Source organism: Aphelocoma coerulescens, chromosome 4A (assembly GCF_041296385.1).
Source record: "Aphelocoma coerulescens isolate FSJ_1873_10779 chromosome 4A, UR_Acoe_1.0, whole genome shotgun sequence".
Lineage (NCBI taxonomy): Eukaryota > Metazoa > Chordata > Aves > Passeriformes > Corvidae > Aphelocoma > Aphelocoma coerulescens.
The window spans coordinates 13,219,533-13,238,371 of record NC_091018.1 but is presented as its reverse complement, the minus strand read 5'-3'; the positions used below and the strand labels follow the sequence as shown (position 1 = coordinate 13,238,371).

The following is an 18,839-nucleotide window of genomic DNA, read 5'->3' as shown; positions in this document are numbered from 1 at the left end:
TCAGGCTGGAAGGAGCCTTCAGGTTATTTAGTCCAGTCTCCTACTCAAAACATGGAAGAAGAGAGGCGGGGTTCATAACTATGAATCACACAGTATCGGTCTTTTTGAAACAGACTAAAGATATGTCTACTAATACATTAGTTTCGGCATCATGCCTTCTGGAAGAAGAGAGACTAAAGGATTAACAGGCTTAAGCTAAAATGTAAAACTTGTAATATAGCTTTGCAATTATCTAATTGCCCTTTGTTCAGCTTTGCAATTATCTAATTGCCCTTTGTTCAGCTCTCTTAAAATTAAGATCACATCCCCCGGTCTTTGCTTCTTGCAGCTCCTCACAACAAGTTCTCCAAGAAAGACTTAAGCTCTGCAAGAAAGACTCAGTCAACTACAAAGCAATTTTCTTAAAATAAGCAATAGATTTATTTTTATAAATAGGACCCTTTCCTCTTCAGCTCAGCTACGTTTATTCTGATGACAATTTCACATTACATTGAAGCTTTTCCTCCCCACACTTAGCAATTACATACCCAGGATGCTCAGCACATTGCCTTTTTTCAGACACTGCACTGTACCAATGATATTTAATATGGTTTAACTGCATTGCAAATCTCTCACAGGAGGGTAAAGAATGCTGCTTAATGATCCTTAAAACTTCATCAGCATTCTATCTTTCCAACAAGTTTTATTTCAGGTACTCTTGAGAATAGATGGTTTACACCACTGCAGTCAACACCAGATTGCCAAACACTGCATTGAGCAGGAACTTCAAAGCACCCCAATGGTTTTTAATGTTACTGAGTCCACACAGACTTATAAAGCAGACAAGCAAAAAGTGTCTTAATTCAAAGCAATTTTGTCTAGTATCATCACCATTGGTAGAGGCTGCTTTCCATTCAGTGCACTTGTGCAATACCATTCCTAGAACATATAAGTGAGTATTGCCTGGGTATCTTGTTCTGGGGCGATCAGTGGAAAGGGAAGCATTTTAATCTCAGTGAATGAAAGGTAAAAATGTACAATGCATCTTTGCTGCATGTGCAGAGCACATTCCTCCCTGTACTTTGCCCCAGACTGAAAATATGCACATTAGACTTGCTGGGATGCCCTTAATGACTTCAGTCACTTTGTGATATAGAAAAGTTTCCACATGTTCTGGTAAACCAAACAACAGCTAACTGCATTACAGTAAGCATCACTGCTTATTCGTGGTAGAAAAAAAATCACTACACAAATTTACATTTGCTGTTAAATAAATTAACTAACTTTGTCCTAGGAAAATTTCCCTTCCTACTTTAAGAAAGGTAAATAATAATTGCTTCCACTGAGTAGAATATTCATTCATGACCAGGAAAATTAAAGCCTAGTAAGTTCCACTGAAATATCACTCTATTTCCATCATGTGGAAAAACTGAAAAAAATACATAATGATTTTGTAAAAGATTCTGTTATGGTCTAAATTGGTCTTACATTCTGTTTCATTCAGGATTCCGTGGATTTGTTAGTATTTCAGTACATGCTAGAACACAACTCGAGATATAACTTTTACTATATATCTTCAACTAAAACTAATGAAGGGTCAAAATTAAAACACATGACAAATGACAAGTTGCAAGCAGGAGGGCTTGAGCCTTGGTGTTATGAAATCAAGTCTTGTGCATGACTAATCAAGACACATCTACGGAATTTCAGGATGAAATACCTTCTCAATCCTAAAAGCCAGCATCCACTTCTTTCTGCTTTTACAGACCTAGCTTTTGTAACTAGAAAGAGCCACTGCCAGTTATGAAATGGAAAATAATAACAACCACCACCACTAACATGATAAAATAGGACAAACGAGAGAAACACAGATGATCATCAAATTAACCACATTAATCACGTACATTGTAATTACTGACATGGTACCATGTATTTATATACATGGTAACTTCTGAAAGGAAAAAAAGAAATCTCAACAAAACTTAGAGAACTTTCACAAATAATACATTATTTTCTTAAACACAATTATATCCATCTTGCCAGCCTGTCTTACTATACTTGAACAATTGAACAACTGTTTTCAACCCTATACTTTTAGTCAAACTGGAATTATAATGGAAGGCAAAGAAAAAAGACATTGCAAACACTATTCAGTTTTTACTAACTTTTGGGCTGACAAAGTTTATTTACACTTTAAAAACTTAGGCCTTAACTATGAGGGAAATTTTTCCAATATAAGCCAATAATCAGTCACTAACTCCTAGTGAGTTTCACAGACAGCACAACTGAATCTGAAGAATCTAGTCCATCTATGTTCTTTAATTAAACAGATTTCCCAGTCACAACTTGCAATCACTTTTCTACATTACAGTGCAAGTGTAAACCTGCTGGAAGAAGAAAATAATTCTGATTATAAAAGACGGGTTTATATATATGTATGTAGATTTATATTAAAACTAGCAAGGCACTTAAGCAATAATACTGTCCATTGAAATAAGCCCTCATACTTTCTGCTGAAAGCATGTAAGTAAGCACTTTAATATTCTGTCTTAGGTTACAATGTAAGATGTAACCTAAAGTATGTATTCTATCACCATCTGTTAAAATGTGATGGGGCAGTGTTCTTTACCTCTTCCATGATACATCCCTGATAACTCCCTCCGGGAAATATCTTCTGTTAATGGGCTATCAAGCCTCACTGCATGACTCGTGAAATTACATCATCCCATTGTGAGATGCTCCGCCCAGGGGGAGGAACCAAGCATTCCCACCTGGGTATAATCTGAGGTTTGGAACACCACACTCAGCCTTACCTACTGGATTCCCAGAGGATAACTGGACCTTCAGGTGAAGATCAGACATTTCTACAGGATCACTGCTTCAACAGGACCACTTCTTCAACAGGACCACTTCATCTGGACTGCTACCACCACCCTGACTAACAGGGTGTCAGGTTGTATCTTGACTCTGTCAATGTTCTTGTACTACTGCATTTATTTTAATTTTCCTATTAAATTATAATTCTGACTTGTGATCTCCCACTGGTTTGTTTTCAAACTAGTACATATTTTGGTGCCCATTGTGGGGCTCAACCTGAGAGAAAGTCAGAATTACAATTTTGTATTAACAAAAACCTATTCACCATGGTGCTCAGCTTGTCTATACGAGTACTTGCTCTCTGTATTTTTCCTCACATGGGGAACTACCTGCCTGTTGTATTGCTCCTGTTGAGACCAAGGAATGGTATGAGAATTGTTTTATTGGTTTATTATGACTATTGCATGATAACCTCAGGGAATGAATGCTATTTGGAATATATACTCAATTTTGTTTGCCTGTCCTAGTCTGGGCTGCTACGTCTGGGACCTCATCAACAATTGCACCCAGCCCCTAGTGGGGAGAGTAGAGAGTGGTTTCTTCCAGTCTTTCAGGCCAGGCATAGCAGTTTCCAAAAATATTGAGTTCCCTCTGGATGTCAAAGATGGCATAAACTTGCTGTCAGTTCTGCTTTGTCTTCTCTGTACAGCCTGCACCATGTACACCATGCTTAGAATCAGAGCAGTACTCAGCATGGCACTGCATCCTCCAGATGAGGAGAAGAAATGCAGCAAAGCAACAGGCACCATGTCTACACAAACTGTCACAGAGAGAAAAGGAACCAAAAGAGCAGTCAACACTTCCACACAAACCATCACCAAGTCAGAACAGCCTAAATTGGTAGCAGCTGCCCCTGTTCAGAGGAAGAAATCAAAGAGCAAATCAGTCCACACAGCAACTGACGCGGAGGTGGCCAGACCCTCACACCCCACAGAAGAGACAGAGCCAGAGATCATCACTTGGTCGCTATCCCTGGGCGAGCTGCATGACCTGAGGAGGGAGTTTACCTGCCAGACGATTGAGTCCATCCTGACCTGGCTGCTCCGCATCTGGGACGCTGCAGCCAATGACACCATTCTGGACGGAAGCGAGGCCAGGCAACTGGGATCCCTCTCCCGAGACGTGGTCATTGACCAGGGGATCAGGAGAACCCAAGAAACTCTCAGCTTCAGCTGGCAAGTGTATGGGACCTTTGTAAAGAAGACCTCCAGGTGCACCAAGGAAAATGGAGCACAATGGAACAAGGTACCCGATGCCTAAGGGAACTAGCTGTGCTGGAGATCATTTTCTCAGAAGACGAGAGATTCCCCAAGAGCCCAGATGGTGTCCAGCGCACATCGCAAATGTGGTTGAGATTTGTACAGCTTGGACCAGAGATATGCTCCCATTACCTAGTGATGCTGCAGTGGAGGGAAGGAGAGGACAAGCCAGGCATCTTGGTCAACAAACTGAGAATTTACATAGACACTGTCACTGCCTTGCTATGCACCCATGTCTCATCTGTGGAAACAAAGCTGGCAGAACACATCCAGAGCTTGGAGGAGAAAATTGAAGAGGGCCACCAGAAACTGAAAAAGGAGCTAATGAAGGAATTTACCGAATCTCACCAGAACTAACAAGAGTCTCTGCCAGCAGGAGTAGACGTCCCCCCAGCCAGGGAGAGAAGACACTCCACGAGACAACCTCTGTTTTTTCCTTCAGGAGCATGGAGAAGACATGAGGATGTGGGATAGAAAACCCACCTCCTTGTCAGCAGCCCAGGTACATGAATTGAAAAGAGAAACATCTACTGCAAGAAGCTCCTCTAGAGTCAGCGTTGCTCCAGTCTCTCATGGACAGAACTCCAGACAGTGTAGGAACAATTATATGACTGATTCTCTTGAAGGGACCTCAGGAACATATTTACAGGAGGAGAAAAATGTGTACCATGACCAGGATTAGAGGGGTCCTGCCTCTAGCCAGGTAGAGGAAAGGGACAGTCGGGTCTTTTGGAGTGTGTGGATCCAACGGCCTGGCACGTCTGACCCACAAAAATACACGGCTTTGGTTGACACAGGCGCTCAATGTACTCTGCTGCCATCAAGGTATGTGGGAGCGAAACCCATTTCTATTTCTGGGGTGACAGGAGGATCCCAGGAGCTGACTGTACTGCAAGCTGAAGTGAGTTTAACTGGGAACGAGTGGCAGAAACACCCCATCGTGACTGGCCCAGAGGTCCCGTGCATCCTCGGCATAAACTATCTCCGAAGTGGGTATTTCAAAGACCCAAAAAGACATCGTTGGGCTTTTGGGATAGCTGCTCTAGAGACAGAAGACATCAGACAACTGAACACCGCACCTGGTCTCTCAGATGACCCCTATGCTGTGGGACTGCTGAGAGTTGAAGAACAAGTGCCAATTGCCACAGCAACAGTGCACCGTCGGCAATACCGCACCGACAGAGACTCTGTGGTTCCTGTCCATGAGATGATTCATAAACTGGAGAGCCAAGGGGTGGTCAGCAAGGCCCATTCACCTTTCAACAGCCCTATATGGCCAGTGCATAAGTCCAGTGGAGAATGGAGACTGACGGTGGATTACTGTGGTCTGAATGAGGTCATGCCGCCATTGAGCGCCGCTGTGCCGGACATGCTGGAACTTCAGTATGAGCTGGAATCCAAGGCAGCAAAGTGGTACACAACCATCGATATTGCCAATGCCTTCTTCTCCATTCCTTTGGCAGCAGAATGCAGGCCCCAGTTTGCCTTCACCTGGAGGGGCATGCAGTACACCTGGAACCGACTGCCCCAGGGGTGGAAGCACAGTCCCACCATCTGCCATGGGCTGATTCAGACTGCACTGGCAAAGGGTGAGGCTCCAGAACATCTGCAATACATCTATATAGATGACATCATCACTTGGGGGAACACAGCAGGGGAAGTCTTCGAGAAAGGAGAGAAGATTATCCAGATTCTTTTGAAAGCTGGCTTTGCCATAAAGTGAAGTAAGGTTAAGGGTTTGTTTTCAAACTAGTACATATTCTAACTTCATGAATTGATGACACCATCTTCCATCTCATTCATTCTCCAATTTTAAAGTAAAACCTTTTTCAAACTCCCAGTTACTTTTACACTGCTCATCAGTAGTTACACACTTCACTTTACATCAACAATGAGTCTGCACAAGAGTGCATAGCATGATCCATATACTACACACCAAGTTTGGACTATGGGCTGTGAAAACCCAGCAATAAAATGTGAACAATGAAATCCATCCCCACTTGAGTATGAAATGTTGGTTTGGGGTTTTTTTAATAAGTCATGGGGATTTCTCTGTGATGGGCACACTGGCAGATGTTTCTCAACTATAGTCTATCACTTTGTAACTGATCACATAGCAATATACACCACTGCAACAATCTGGAGCAAAGAATAGACAACTTTTCTATAGAAATGTGCATTAAGATGTTGAATAACAATTTCAGGTATTATTTGAGTAAGGGCACCAGAATGACTTGAAGTCATTCGACCAAATTAACCCTTTTTTTTCTGACACAGGGGCCCAAAACAAAATTCATAGAAGAGACTATGTGTGTTAAACATACTGCTACAGCGTTTAGGCAACCCTTTCTGACAATGGGTAGAATAAACTGCTCATCCTCCTTAATTAGGATCAGCAACATTTAGTGTTATCACAGGAAATTCAAAAACATCAGAACACCAAAGTATTGAGAAACCATTAGAGAAAACCAGATTACAAAAGACCAGTAGGATTTATGTACTTTGGAACAGAGGCATCTCTCTCTTTCCCCCACCCCCACTTAGCCCTTGGGTCTTCAGTTAATCTTATCTCACTGCAAATCCTAAAAGAGAGGCTGCAGCACAAGGTGGTATTAAGAACCAGAAATTCTACCATTGGTTTTGCTCCTTTCTTCATTTCTCCCAAGGCAGGGGACTGCCTACAGGGTCACCACAAACCCCTTCCCACACCCCACAGATTCTCAGTAATCGCACACACAGAACTCTGCTTGGATGCTCTCCTGAAGAAAGAAAAGGTCCACATTTATGCACACAAAACTCCCCATCTTCCACCCCTACCTGCTAAAACAGCGAAGTTCTGTAGGTGGGACTACCTCGGTCCTTCTTTGGGGTGAGGGTTATGGCAGGCAGGCTGGGGTGGGGCATTACTGAACAGAGCACCAGAACCAGAGTTACAATGTGGAGCCGAGCAGTTCTCTGTATCAGTAAGCACTGCTGGCACACCAGTATGACTTACACTTGGGTTCCCACCTGGGCACGGTAAGGAGGGGAGGAAAAGGAAGGAGGTATATTATGGCTGGTCTTTGCTTTTTCAGAGGGCAGATCAAAGGTCTACAAAGTTTCACTGTAAAGGAATGCACTTCAAAGGAGAGTTCAAGACAAATAAGATTTTGTCAGCACTAACTACAAAATTGAAGAGGGGGAGTAGCAGAATTATACTCTGCACCTATTACTGTAACATATTATGACATTTCAACTAGAAAGTAGTCCTAAAAACAGAAATTTGGATTTGTTTTCCTCTCCAAGTAAACTTTAAAAAAAAGTTTAAAAAGATATAGGGGTCGTAAAATCTGAAATTAATGCAGGTTAAAGTGGAAGCCTTTTTAGTTCATTTCACCACTTATTAACAGCTAGAGGTCTTAGTCAAATGGCTTGAAACCTGAAGCTAGCGATCACCTCTCCCACCCCTCAGAGTTCCAAGGCCCTGCCACCCCAGGGAAGCTGGGATAACATCCCTTTTCCAAAGGCAGAGACCCAAAGTCTCCTCCAGGCCGCCTGCCGTGAGCTCTCTAGACTACGCTGCACACATTTGCCATCTCCGCTAGCACTTCCACTTGGGTTTTAAGAAAGCAGAAACACAACCCTCGAGAAAACCAAGTCCCAGTGTGAGGCACAGTCCTCCGACAAACCATGCCCACATGCCTCCATCTCCCTGCCACGTCCAGGTGTGACTCACGGCTGCAGGTGATGGCTCAGCGGCAAGAGCTCAGACACCTCTTCACGAAGTCCTTTGGGGGGAAAGGCGGGGGGGGGAAATCTTTCCTCCTTTGTCCTGGAGGAACAGTGGGTTCAGAGCCCACACAAAGCTCACCCGGGCTTCCCCCACGTTGCACTCCCTCCCTCCCCGGAGCCACCGGCGAACCCAGACGTGCGGGCAGATCGCGGGTCCCGCGGCTCGCGGTCCGGTCCGACCGGGCAGCACCGCGGGGCTCTGCGCAGGGAAGGGTGGCCCGGGAACCCAGACACCTGCAGCAGCTAGAGGGACCCTCCCGCGGCCCGGCCTCACCGCCGACCCCCGCCCGCCCAAGGAGCAGCCGGGTTCCTGTCAGGGAGAGCGCACCCTCAGCCACACCAGCCCGAAGGGGCTCCAAAGCCCCCCCCAAGGCTCCACACCGCGGTCGCGCCCGGCAAGGTCCGCGGCGCCCGAGAACAAGGAGGGAGCCCCGCACTCACCGCCGCCGCCGCCTCCTGCGGCCCCCAGCACCCCAGCAGCAGCACCAGGCAGCCGGCGACCAGGCTGCAGCTCCGCCGCCGCAGCTCCATCCCGCCCGCTCAGGAGCTCCGGGGCCGGCCCTGCGGCGCGGGCATAGCCCGGCGGGGCAGCGCAGCTCCCAACAGGCGGCTCCCGCCAGCTGCCCCGACGCCAGCGCCCGCCCCTCTGCCGCGCTCGCCCGCTTCTCCCGGCTCAAGTCCTCCCGGGACTACAGTATTCCTCCGCTCCGGGGGCGGGCGAGGCGAACAGCACGGGGCACGCTACTGCCACCCCCCTCTGAGGGGACCACAATTCCCCCCCCACCCTTCCCCCGGGCGCCGCGGTTTTGTCGGCTCGATGCGCGGGCACCGCCTCTCCCCGCCCCGCACCTCCACCGGGCGGGCTGCTGGACCCCGGACTACTTTCTGCAGCGGAAGCCGCCGGGGTGTGTGGGTGGGAGGGGGCAGTTGTCGCCAGTGCCGGGTCGCCCCTCCGGAGGGGCGGGCGGCGGGCGCGGGGCTCGCCCGGCTCAGTCCCGGCCCATACGGCTCCGCTCAGGTGCGACGCCCCGGCAGGGACCGCGCAAACTTCCTGCCTGGGCACGCTACAAGTGCCTGGAGGGGCTGCGGCGCCGCGAGAAGCGAGCAGTGACCGACCCCGAGCGGACAGCGCCAGCGGTTCCAGCCCGGCCGCTCCCCCGGGGCTTGGAGCCCTCGGTGCTTCGTCGTGCCGGGGGAAGGAGCCCGCGAAGCGGCCGCACAGTGCCCTGCCCGCCCCGAGTGACGGCGGGCCCTCCTCTTCCTCCGGCGGGCGCAGCGGCGCGCCGGTCCCCGCGGGCTGCCCGGGCCATGGGGCGCGCAGGGTGAGTGCCGAGCGCGGCCGCCCCCTCCCCGCGCTGCCCCCCGCCCCGCCGTGACTCTGTTCCTTTGCCTCCCGCAGGGCGCTGGTGCTGCTGCTCCTCTGGCTGGGCGCGGAGCTGGCGAGTGCGGTAAGTGTGGGCAGGTCCCGGCTGCAACAGTGCTCGCTGGAGGTGAAGGTGCCTGGTCAAACCTGTCGGGGTTTGGGCATCCTTCGGCCAGAAAACAGACGCATCCCCGCCCCCCTCTGAAAGACGGGCGGATTTTTTTTTTTTTTTTAATTGCCGTACACCTCTGCTCCGAAGTTCCTTTGTGCCTTTCGTCTGCTCTACTTTGACTAGCTTCTGAAAAGTGCACTGTGGTGAAAGACCATCTGTGCGCGGTGTAACAGCTTTTAGTGTCTGATAGCGTGATCAGTGTCTCTCTTTGCAACTCACTGCCTTTAGTTCTTCTTTAGCATCTTCTCAAGCCTTGCTTTAAAAGTGGACCCTCTAGGTCCTTGTTAACAAGGGATCCAGCCCAGAACACGTCATAACTAAGTAAAAGTGATGTGAGAAATTAAAGGATTAAGCTGTTAAGTGTTGTATCAAGGTTCATGACTATGGATTAGTAAATGTGTTTTAAATTCCAAGTTGGTATACAGAAACAATGATTTTATGATCTCAATCTGACAACTTTATTACATAAACATGGATTTTCTCTTGCTGTTCCTAATTAATGTTTAAACAGAGTAGTAGGCTTTTTAAATGTTCATAATTTTCTCTTTTTTGGTGTTGTAATAGATTTTCTGCAACTGGAATCTGCAATTGTTAGCCCACTTAACTAGTGAATAAATCTGTAGCTGAAATTAAGTGTCCAACTGATGTACAGTCAGCAGTTCAAAAAACACCTCTTTGTTATAGTGTAATGTAAATTAAGATTGGACAATAGTGTTTGTGGTATGGATTTTATAGTGCATATACAGTAATGAATTAATGGAAGCTGTTAGTATAATATGTTTTAAGCATGTTTATTTTGACTGAGTTTCTGACATATTTCTAACAAAACCAGTTGAATTATGGGTTCTTGTTAGCCAATGTTTTTCTACTGCTTTTGCTACGCTTTTGATTAAAATTTTAAGGATTTAGAACCTTCCTGTGCAACTGAGAAGAAATCTTTTGAAAAGGCTTTAATGGCTGAGGGGTTTATACTTTTTATAAATAGGAAAGGCTTGATTATGTTTTGCATTTTTCATAATCAATTGCACTAGCAGAATTTCATCATCCTGATCAGGTGGTAGTTACAAGCTCTAATCTTCTCAAAGATTAAAAGATTAGAGAGTTTTATTCAACAAACCCAAGAACTGTTCTACTAAGAGTTCTCGTTGCAGTGGAATCTTATGTAGAAATGACTTTTATAAAGCAAGTGCTTTAAAGGCAAATGTTGAAATTATTTTGAGACAAATGTGCCACATTTTGAGATCATTTATATAAATTTATGTGATACAGGAATGAAATTATTGCTGATTGATGCAGCTGTAGCTGACAGCAGATTTTTAATTGTTTGCTGCAATTTCACTCCATACCTGTTAGAAAACACATCTCTTAAGCAGTCATATTTCTGTTAGTTCTTTAACATCATTCATTGCCCATAAAGGGATTCCTGTCAATTTAAGTCTATTGCAACGATTAAAATTAGTATCTACATGATATTTCTAAGTCTTCCTGAGAGCTTTCTTCAGGGTTAGAAAATAATGAAAATCTTAGTTGCTGTGTAATCAGTCTAAAAATATGAAGAAGAATCAGAAATAGGCATAAAATACTTAGTGCTTTATATGTCTAAGCAGATAATGGATTTAATGATTTTTATTAAAATGCTGTCAAACGTGCAGCAGGAAAGAGTAAAACTATTTTTGTCAACTTCAGATACAGCAGTAGGTTAATGACTGACTTTCTGATATCACTGATTTAAAAACACATCCTAACACCTTCCAGCATGAGGTAAGCTGCTAAGAAAAAGTACTAAATTGAACTTGCACTAAACAGAGCATTTCTAGGAAAACCAGGATCTCTGAAACGCTTCTTAGTAGTCCTCTGGTGTATGATTTGAAGTGCTGGAGCATAGGGAAGTAGAATGTCAATAAACTGAGGTTAAAACTCATTTTAGGTTAAGGAGTAACAACTGCTAGAAGACTATTCACAGAGACAGTCAACTTGTTGCTGAGGATGGTGTAATTTATAACTCTGTTCATATTCTTTTTTCTTTTAAATAATCTCATTTCAATAACTTACCTGTTGTAAAAGAAACATCACTGAAATATTGTTCTAAGTTCTTGAGCACTCTTCAGGAATGGTACTGTGGACATGAGTAGTGTAGGTAGTGGCTGGCACATCAGGCCAGCATCTTCAATAAAGTTATATCAAAGCTGGCTTTCTTTCAGAGGCCTCAATTATGAGGTGTAGTCATCTCCCTTTTGGTAATAATAGGATTTTAATGTGTATCTGAATTAATATCTCAGTTTATAATTATTTTTCTTGGGTATAAATTATGATCTATTTTGAATGGCAGTGCAAAATTAGTCTTGTAATGTGATCTATTTTTTCTTGAAGCTAATGCTGAAAACATGGATGACTTGCTATTACAGATGGGGTTACTTGGCAGAGAGAATGTCAGCCTGTAGACCAGCTGCTGGGAGTGACCTAAGAGTTTCCCCCTAACAGTTTCACCTGGAGTCCCTCCAGAAGCTGTGCTTCATTCATGGTTTCAGTCTTTTATTGTCAATGATTTTCATTAATAATGAACCAGGAGCATCAGTACAAGATGCTGTGCAAACACGAAACAGCAACATAGTGCTATCTTCGAGACCTTCATTGCACTAAGCAAGTGACAGAAGTTGGTCCAAAGGTAGGGGAGATAAGACAAAATGTTGGAACAGTACAAGAGAGGCAGGGATTTGCCTTGGCTAATCACTGGCCTCCCGTGAGGCTTTTGCAGGCTACAGTGCAAAGCAGAGTTTTTAGGAGAGGGACTTTTAAAAGCATAATCAGAGTTTTGCTGATGTTTCTGTTATGTCCTGTCATAAATGTGAGGTGGAGCATGCACTGAGAATGGTCATTGAACTGAGAGACAGCCTCTTGTATTGAAATTTGAGATTTGTGTCCCTTCACAAAGCTCTTAGCTGAGCTGAATCATAGTCCTGTGCAGTCATTCTGTGCCCCCTTGAGAGCATACCTGGCATACAGGTGAGATGATAACTCCTCATTTATTCCCTTTCTGTTGTTGTTGAGCTAGTTGAGCACCTGGAATACATCCTAGTTTTGATGTGATAGCCTAAAGAACTGCTTTTAGGACTTAGTGTGCAGACTTAATGTCAGGCATGTTCTGTTGGAACAACTGAGCTTTCAAGTGGAGTTCATTAAGGTTTCTTTTATGAGTGAACTTCATGTATTATTGCAACTCTTTCAAATCTGGGTGGGTTTTTTGTTGTTTTGTGGTCTTTTTGTTTGATTTTGTTTTTTTCTTTTTGGTTTTTTAGCTAATAAATGTGCAGATTAACTACAGCCACTTTCTTTTGCTAGCACTTGGTATCTTGTTCAGCGGAACATCTTCAGTATCCAAGTAAGGCAAACAAAAACTGTGTGAAAACCAGTTCTGGGCAGTCTGCTCTATTTTGAGTAACTGAAGCTCTGCTGGTTTATGCCAAGCTAGCCCAAGTGATCTTATTTATCTATGTCTTAATATATCCTAGGTTTTCTGTTTGTTTTCTATTGTTTTTATATCTATGATACAAATGCTTCATAGTGTCTTTTCCTTTAGTATGTATTGGACCAGCTTAATTGAACTGAGCTCCGTGTTTTCCATGGCCAAAAATAAATTTTGTCCCAGAGCCTTTGACAGAGGGGAAAAATTAGCTGTGTAATTATGGATATTTAGAACCAAAGTTGCAGCTCTTACCGTAACACTTTCCAATTCAGTTTCTGCAAATATGATGTTATCCATTAAGAGGTATTTAGAAAGTTTTGATTTCCTTTTCTTTGCCATTTTAATCAGTATATATAAGTATGCAACTCTTCTGTTGCATTACAGCTGTATCTTTATGTAGCAGTAAACTTTATTGGGAGAAAACTAATATCCACAGTAAAGTTACTTTTATAAGGAAGGAGTCTACAGAATTCAAGAAATAATATAAAATACCAACTGTTGCGGTTTGACGCTGGTTAAGCGCCAGGCACTTATGAAAGACGATTCATTTATTTTCCTCTGCTATAGCCAAGCGGAGGAGGGGGAACTAAAAACTTCTTTTTAATGAGTTGAGATAAGGATTATTGAAAAAAAACCTTTAAGATAAAGCAGGTTCAAAACTTGAACAGTATAAAGAAGATTTATTACTAACAGAATTAAAAGTAAAAAGGGTAATGAGAACCAAAGCAAATCTTCAGAACACCTTTCTTTCCCAGCCCCTCCCTCTTTCCACCACGCAAGGAAACAAAACATGGGGTTTTAGTCAGTATTTCACTTAAAAATCTCTTCAGTATGCTTAGGGAAAAGAGTTTCTTCTGATGTGCCGTGGGATTCTTCCCACGGGAGATAGTTCTCTGTGAACTTTTCTAGCGTGGTTTTAACTTCCACAAGCAGCAGTCCCTCCCAAACCTGCTGTAACATGAGTCCCTCCCACTGGCCAAGCAGTCTTCCCTCAACTGCCTAGCATGGGTCATTTTAGTTCATAGGATTTAGTGTTTTAAGGATGAGCTGCTCCAGTTTGGAAGTGAAGGCTTTCTTCCTCTATCTCTAAAAGCAAGGGTCATCTCTCTCTGAGTTCCTCACTAGATTACAGCTTTTCAGTATCCACGTGCTCCAACGTGAGTACTCTTCTTCACAGGCTGTGCATGGATCTCTGCGCCCTCCTATGCACTTATGAGTTATATGGAAACAATTTGTTGTATTATAGTCCTCACCACGGCTTGCAGGAGAATCTCAGCTCCAGTGTTTGGAGCACCTCTTCCCTCTCCTTTTTTTCACTGACCTCGGTGCCGCCATGTTGGTTTTCCTCACGTGTCCTCAGTTTTCCTTCTGACTTGGAAGAAAGTTGGTGTCTGAAGGTGCATTTGAGAGGTTGATCTTGTCTGGGTTCTGCACTGGGGAACTGCTCGCCATGTCTCTCGCTGCTGGCCACGTGGTCCCTGCTGGCACCATGCAACCAGCCCTGGCCATGTGGTCCCTGCTGGCACCATGCAACCAGCCCTGGCCATGTGGTCCTCACCAGCACCTGAGGGCCTCGGCCGTGCAGTCCTGGCCTCGGGATGGCCTCGGCCACGCGGCCCCCTGCCAGGATAGCCTCGGCTGCGTGGCCCTCCACAAGGATGGGCCCTGGCAGCCGCCTCACCACCCTCTGGAGAAGAAAAAGAGAGCTGCCTGCGGTTTTTTCTTTCTTAAATATGTCCTCACAGAGGCGTTACCAACTTGTCTAATTGGGCTAGTAACCTGCCCATCGCCAGAGCGTTCAGCGATTGGCTCTGTGCCGGACATAGAAGTTTCAAGCAGCTTTTCTCCCACCCCCACTAAAAGCATGCTGTGTTAAACCAACACACCAACCTAATCCTATAAATCTCAGAATTTGTCTGCTAGCAGCTTCTAATCTGTAAGAATGCATGCCTGTGGAGACACTTGTTGGTGAAGAGTCACATACAGCACTGAGAATGGTTCTTCTGCAAAGGTCAAGCCTGAATGGCAATAATAAGAATTATACTCTGGTTCTGTAGCAAAATAAGGAGAATTACTAAAAAAATTAGCACTGTTATCAACAATCAGTTTATTTTCTAGCTTTTGCTAAGGTGTTGAGTTTTAGGGGAAATTTTCATTTAAAGCTGAATATACTTTTCCATTTGAACAAATAATTGCTTATTTGCTGAATATTTTCTGTGTATTGAAGACAATTAAGCAAGCGGCATTTTATTTGGCACTCAGATACTGTGTCAGGTTACGGCAGCTATGAAATGAAGTAAGGCATGTGATTGTGTTCAAAAGAGCTTTTTTAATATCATTATCCATTTAAGGCTGTGGCTGCTTTTTGTATAGGTATGAAAAGCACTGTGTGACCTGAAGAAGCATTTTATTTCCCCTTGTGGACAAGCTTTGACACCAGCCACTGTGTTCCCTTGGTTTAAGATCTGCTATTGTTTTGCTGGTGTCCCTAAAGGAGCCAGAGCATTTCATGGTGGGGCTTCTCCCCGCTTTGTCTATCCTTGCTGTAGAGAATCTCTACATGAGTAAGGTTTGGTAATGCCTGTATCTCAGCTTAAATATTATGATGATGACAAAGAACTAAAAATAAGAATTTTTTTAAGCTCTCATTGATTGATTATTTTCAAGCTCTCTGAAAATCAAATCTCAAAATAAGGACTATTATTGTGGAAAAAAATAAAATGAAAGCTTTTCTGTTGTTATATGTGGAAGGGATTGTTCTTGCAAGGTCAGTCTGTGTTTCAAAAGGGATTGGAAGGAGGCTGAATTGCTTGTTAGAGGGTACCTGCAAAATGCAGTCTTGATAGTGACTGCAATGTTGACTATTATTGGAGGAAGATCAGTGGGAAGGGAGATTAGGCACTGACATTATGAACTTAATTTCCTTAGGTGGTTGGGGTTTTGTTTTGGTTTTTTGTTATTTTTTTTCTAGATATCCATATAACTGAAAAAGGCTCTCAGTCTCCTGGAACAGCTATAAATCCTAACTGAGCTTTACATACTTATTTCCATTTACATGTCTGAACAGAAAGAGCATTTAGAGCGGAATCGTGCAGTTCTTGTTACCTGTACCCTGCAAAAAAGAGAATCTGGAGGTGTAGGCAATAAATCTGTGTCGGTGATTGAATGACGGACCCAGACCGGCAGGGAATCTGAATCATTTATTCAAAGGAGTGAGCTGGTTTTATACACTTTTCTAAGGCACAGTATTTCTTTATATGGCGTGACCTATCCTGTGTTGCCACATCAGCAACACACCTTCTCAATGTCCTTTTTGGGATGATCACTCGCTGTTCACTCCTCTGTCAGCTCCCGGCAGGCTCCTCTCCGTAGGGGTCTGCTGTGTGACACCTCGTCCCCCCAGGGCCCGGTGGAGACAAGCCTCTGTGTGCCCCTGTGTGTTCCTTTGTGCTGCCATGTACCTCTGCAGACAGGTTTTACAGCTCACAACCCAATTCTCTCTTTTAATTCCCCATAATTCCCCCTTTTCTGTTTTATACAAATAAGAATTACGACAGTGATTAAACAGATAGAAGTTCGAGAAACAATGTAAAGTTGTCTAAAACTTTTACCATTACTTAGAGTCTGCAACTGCTGGAAGGTCTTGTTTCATAGTGAGGACTTAGTCTTTTTTAGGCAAGACTTTTAAGTTTACTTTGAAAGACAGTCCAGCTTTTTAAAGATAAAATTAGCAAGTCAAAATGACTTGATTACACTTTTAGGGCAGAAGCACCTGGGTTTGATAGTATAATCCCATCAGCCACGGCTAGGGCTTGGCCAGAGCTTCAAGCTTTGACTGAGAGGGTTTCTTTAAAATACCTATACAATTGCTTTATTTATAAAAACTTTATTAATATCATTCTGAATGTGATTGAAAAATTAAGAACATATGAACTTCTTTACAGTCCTTTCGCGGGTGGCACACCCCATCTCTGCACTTCCCCTTTTCTGTTCTAATAATATGTAACATGAACATCTTTCAATTTACCAAATTTAGGAAAATGTGGAACATAACATGCAGTTTTCTTACTATGAACAGTAAAATAATACATTTAATACAACAACAAGCGCACACTGAGTAAAAATAAGCAAGGTAATATCATTAACTGCTTAAATACTTCCTTGTTTCACAGAATGTATATAAATCTAGGTCTTGGAAAATTACAATTATAATAACATTAACTCTCTAAGTGGTTTCAAAAGGTAACAAGTCTGATTTCTGCTTTAAAAAAATAGCTTCCAAATTATAATTATTATCTATCAAAAAAGCGATCAGAACAATGCAGGGTGGTGTGGTGAAAAAGCAGTCTTTGAGATAGGGTCTAGGATTATGGCAGTATTTTAAATAATGAAAACAGAAGAGTTCTATGGACCAGCTGCAGGAATGACATGCTTAGCTTGCAGCTATTCTTGCACAAGCTGGTGCAAATGCTGAATGCTGCAGTCCCCCCCCCCCCCCTACCCCTGAGGAAGGGGCTATGGGTCCACTTAGTCCTTTTTCCAACACAGTATCAGCTCCCAGAGTCCACAAGGAACGGGAGCCTTGGCTGTAACAGCACAGTCCCTCTGGCTCGCACAGGCCCCGCCGGCTCGCCTCTTCACCTCTCACGAGCAACTCACAGCCTTTGCCATGAGCTGAGCGGCGCTGCAGCCCTGCCAGCCCTTGGTGCCGCTGATCCCGCCCATCCGTGGCGTGGGGGCGGCCGCCAGGGGCAGCCGCAGTGTGGCTCTGCCATGTGCTCGCCACTATGGCTCGCTGCCATGCGCTCGCTGCCGCGGCACAGCTCTGCCATGTGCTCGCCACTATGGCTCGCTGCCATGTGCTCGCCGCTGTGCCGCAGCTCTGCCATGTGCTCGCCGGCGCCGCGCCGCCATGTGCTTGCTGGCGCTGTGTGGCCCCGCCATGTGCTCGCCGGCATGTGCCCCCTGGTGTCGCGCGCTCGCTTTTCCCCCTGCCTCATCTGCTGCTGCTGCTGCACTTCCGCAGAGGGCAGAGACTGAACACGCTACCAGGATGGGACCTCCTGGCTCCAGCCACTCGCTGTGACCTGGCTCCAGCTGATGCTGCATGGTGCAGGGTGGCGCGTGCGTTTCTGTGGTACTGTCCAGCTTCCCTCCAGGGTCACACGGGTTGGGGGACGAGGGGCCATCTTCTGGTTCTCCTCCCACAGCCCCGACAGACTTACGGTCACTTGCTGGTGGCACAGAAGGGCTCGGCACGGCTGCTGCGGTGGCACAAGAGGCTTTGTTTGTCCGGTCTCTGGGTGCCGCCTGTGCTGTGAGCACCTTGCACACTGTTCTCTGCAGACACAAAAGCTTTGTCAGCGCTGCGTCACTGCGTGAAACGCGGTTCCACAACGTGTCTGAAGTGTCCCATGTGTGAGGATCAAAAATCTTGGTCCTATCTAAAGTTGAATCACAGTTCTTTGCCCAGAGCAAGAGTTTGTTCAAATCTATAGACTCAACTTTCCTGCCATGTTTCTTTAAAATCTGTTTTAATGTTTCTGGGATGTTCTGTTCTTGGGATACTCCATCCCCTATGTCCCCCATGGCTCACCTACAACTTGTAGGGATTATCGCTGTCCAGCATTCCTGCTTCTTGCAGCAGCACTTCAAGTCCCATGGGGCTCACTGACGGACGCACAGGTAGGCATATAATAAATTCCTCACATGGGGACACCATTTGTCGACGATTGAATCTCAGAGCCAGACTGGCAGGGAATCTGAATCATTTATTCAAAGGAGTGAGCTGGTTTTATACACTTTTCTAAGGCACAGTATTTCCTTATATGGTGTGACCTATCCCATGTTGCCACATCAGCAACACACTTTCTCAGTGTCCTTCTATGGGATGATCACTCGCTGTTCACTCCTCTGTCAGCTCCCGGCAGGCTCCTCTCCGTAGGGGTCTGCTGT

At 44.9% G+C, this 18,839-nt stretch overlaps 2 protein-coding genes across 5 annotated transcripts in view; one reads left to right on the top strand and one right to left on the bottom strand.

The window, feature by feature from the left end:
- Positions 1-8,580, bottom strand: part of COL4A5 (collagen type IV alpha 5 chain) — an 80,922-nt gene extending 72,342 nt beyond the window's left edge. For 2 of the 4 annotated variants that reach the window (XR_011150938.1, XM_069015379.1), the window contains exon 1: positions 8,328-8,580. Coding sequence is in view for 3 of the 4 variants with exons in the window: in XM_069015379.1 (XP_068871480.1) it covers positions 8,328-8,417 (90 nt within the window). In the remaining variant the exon portion in view is untranslated. The remainder of the gene's footprint in view (positions 1-8,327) is intronic. The other 2 variants (XM_069015380.1, XM_069015378.1) reach the window with 2 other exon arrangements.
- A 163-nt stretch (positions 8,581-8,743) lies between these two features.
- The window catches only part of COL4A6 (collagen type IV alpha 6 chain), a 119,773-nt gene continuing 109,677 nt past the window's right edge, over positions 8,744-18,839 (top strand). Inside the window, exons 1-2 of the mRNA XM_069015375.1 lie at positions 8,744-9,208; positions 9,286-9,334. Coding sequence (XP_068871476.1) covers positions 9,195-9,208; positions 9,286-9,334 — 63 coding nt within the window. The 5' untranslated portion in view covers positions 8,744-9,194. The remainder of the gene's footprint in view (positions 9,209-9,285; positions 9,335-18,839) is intronic.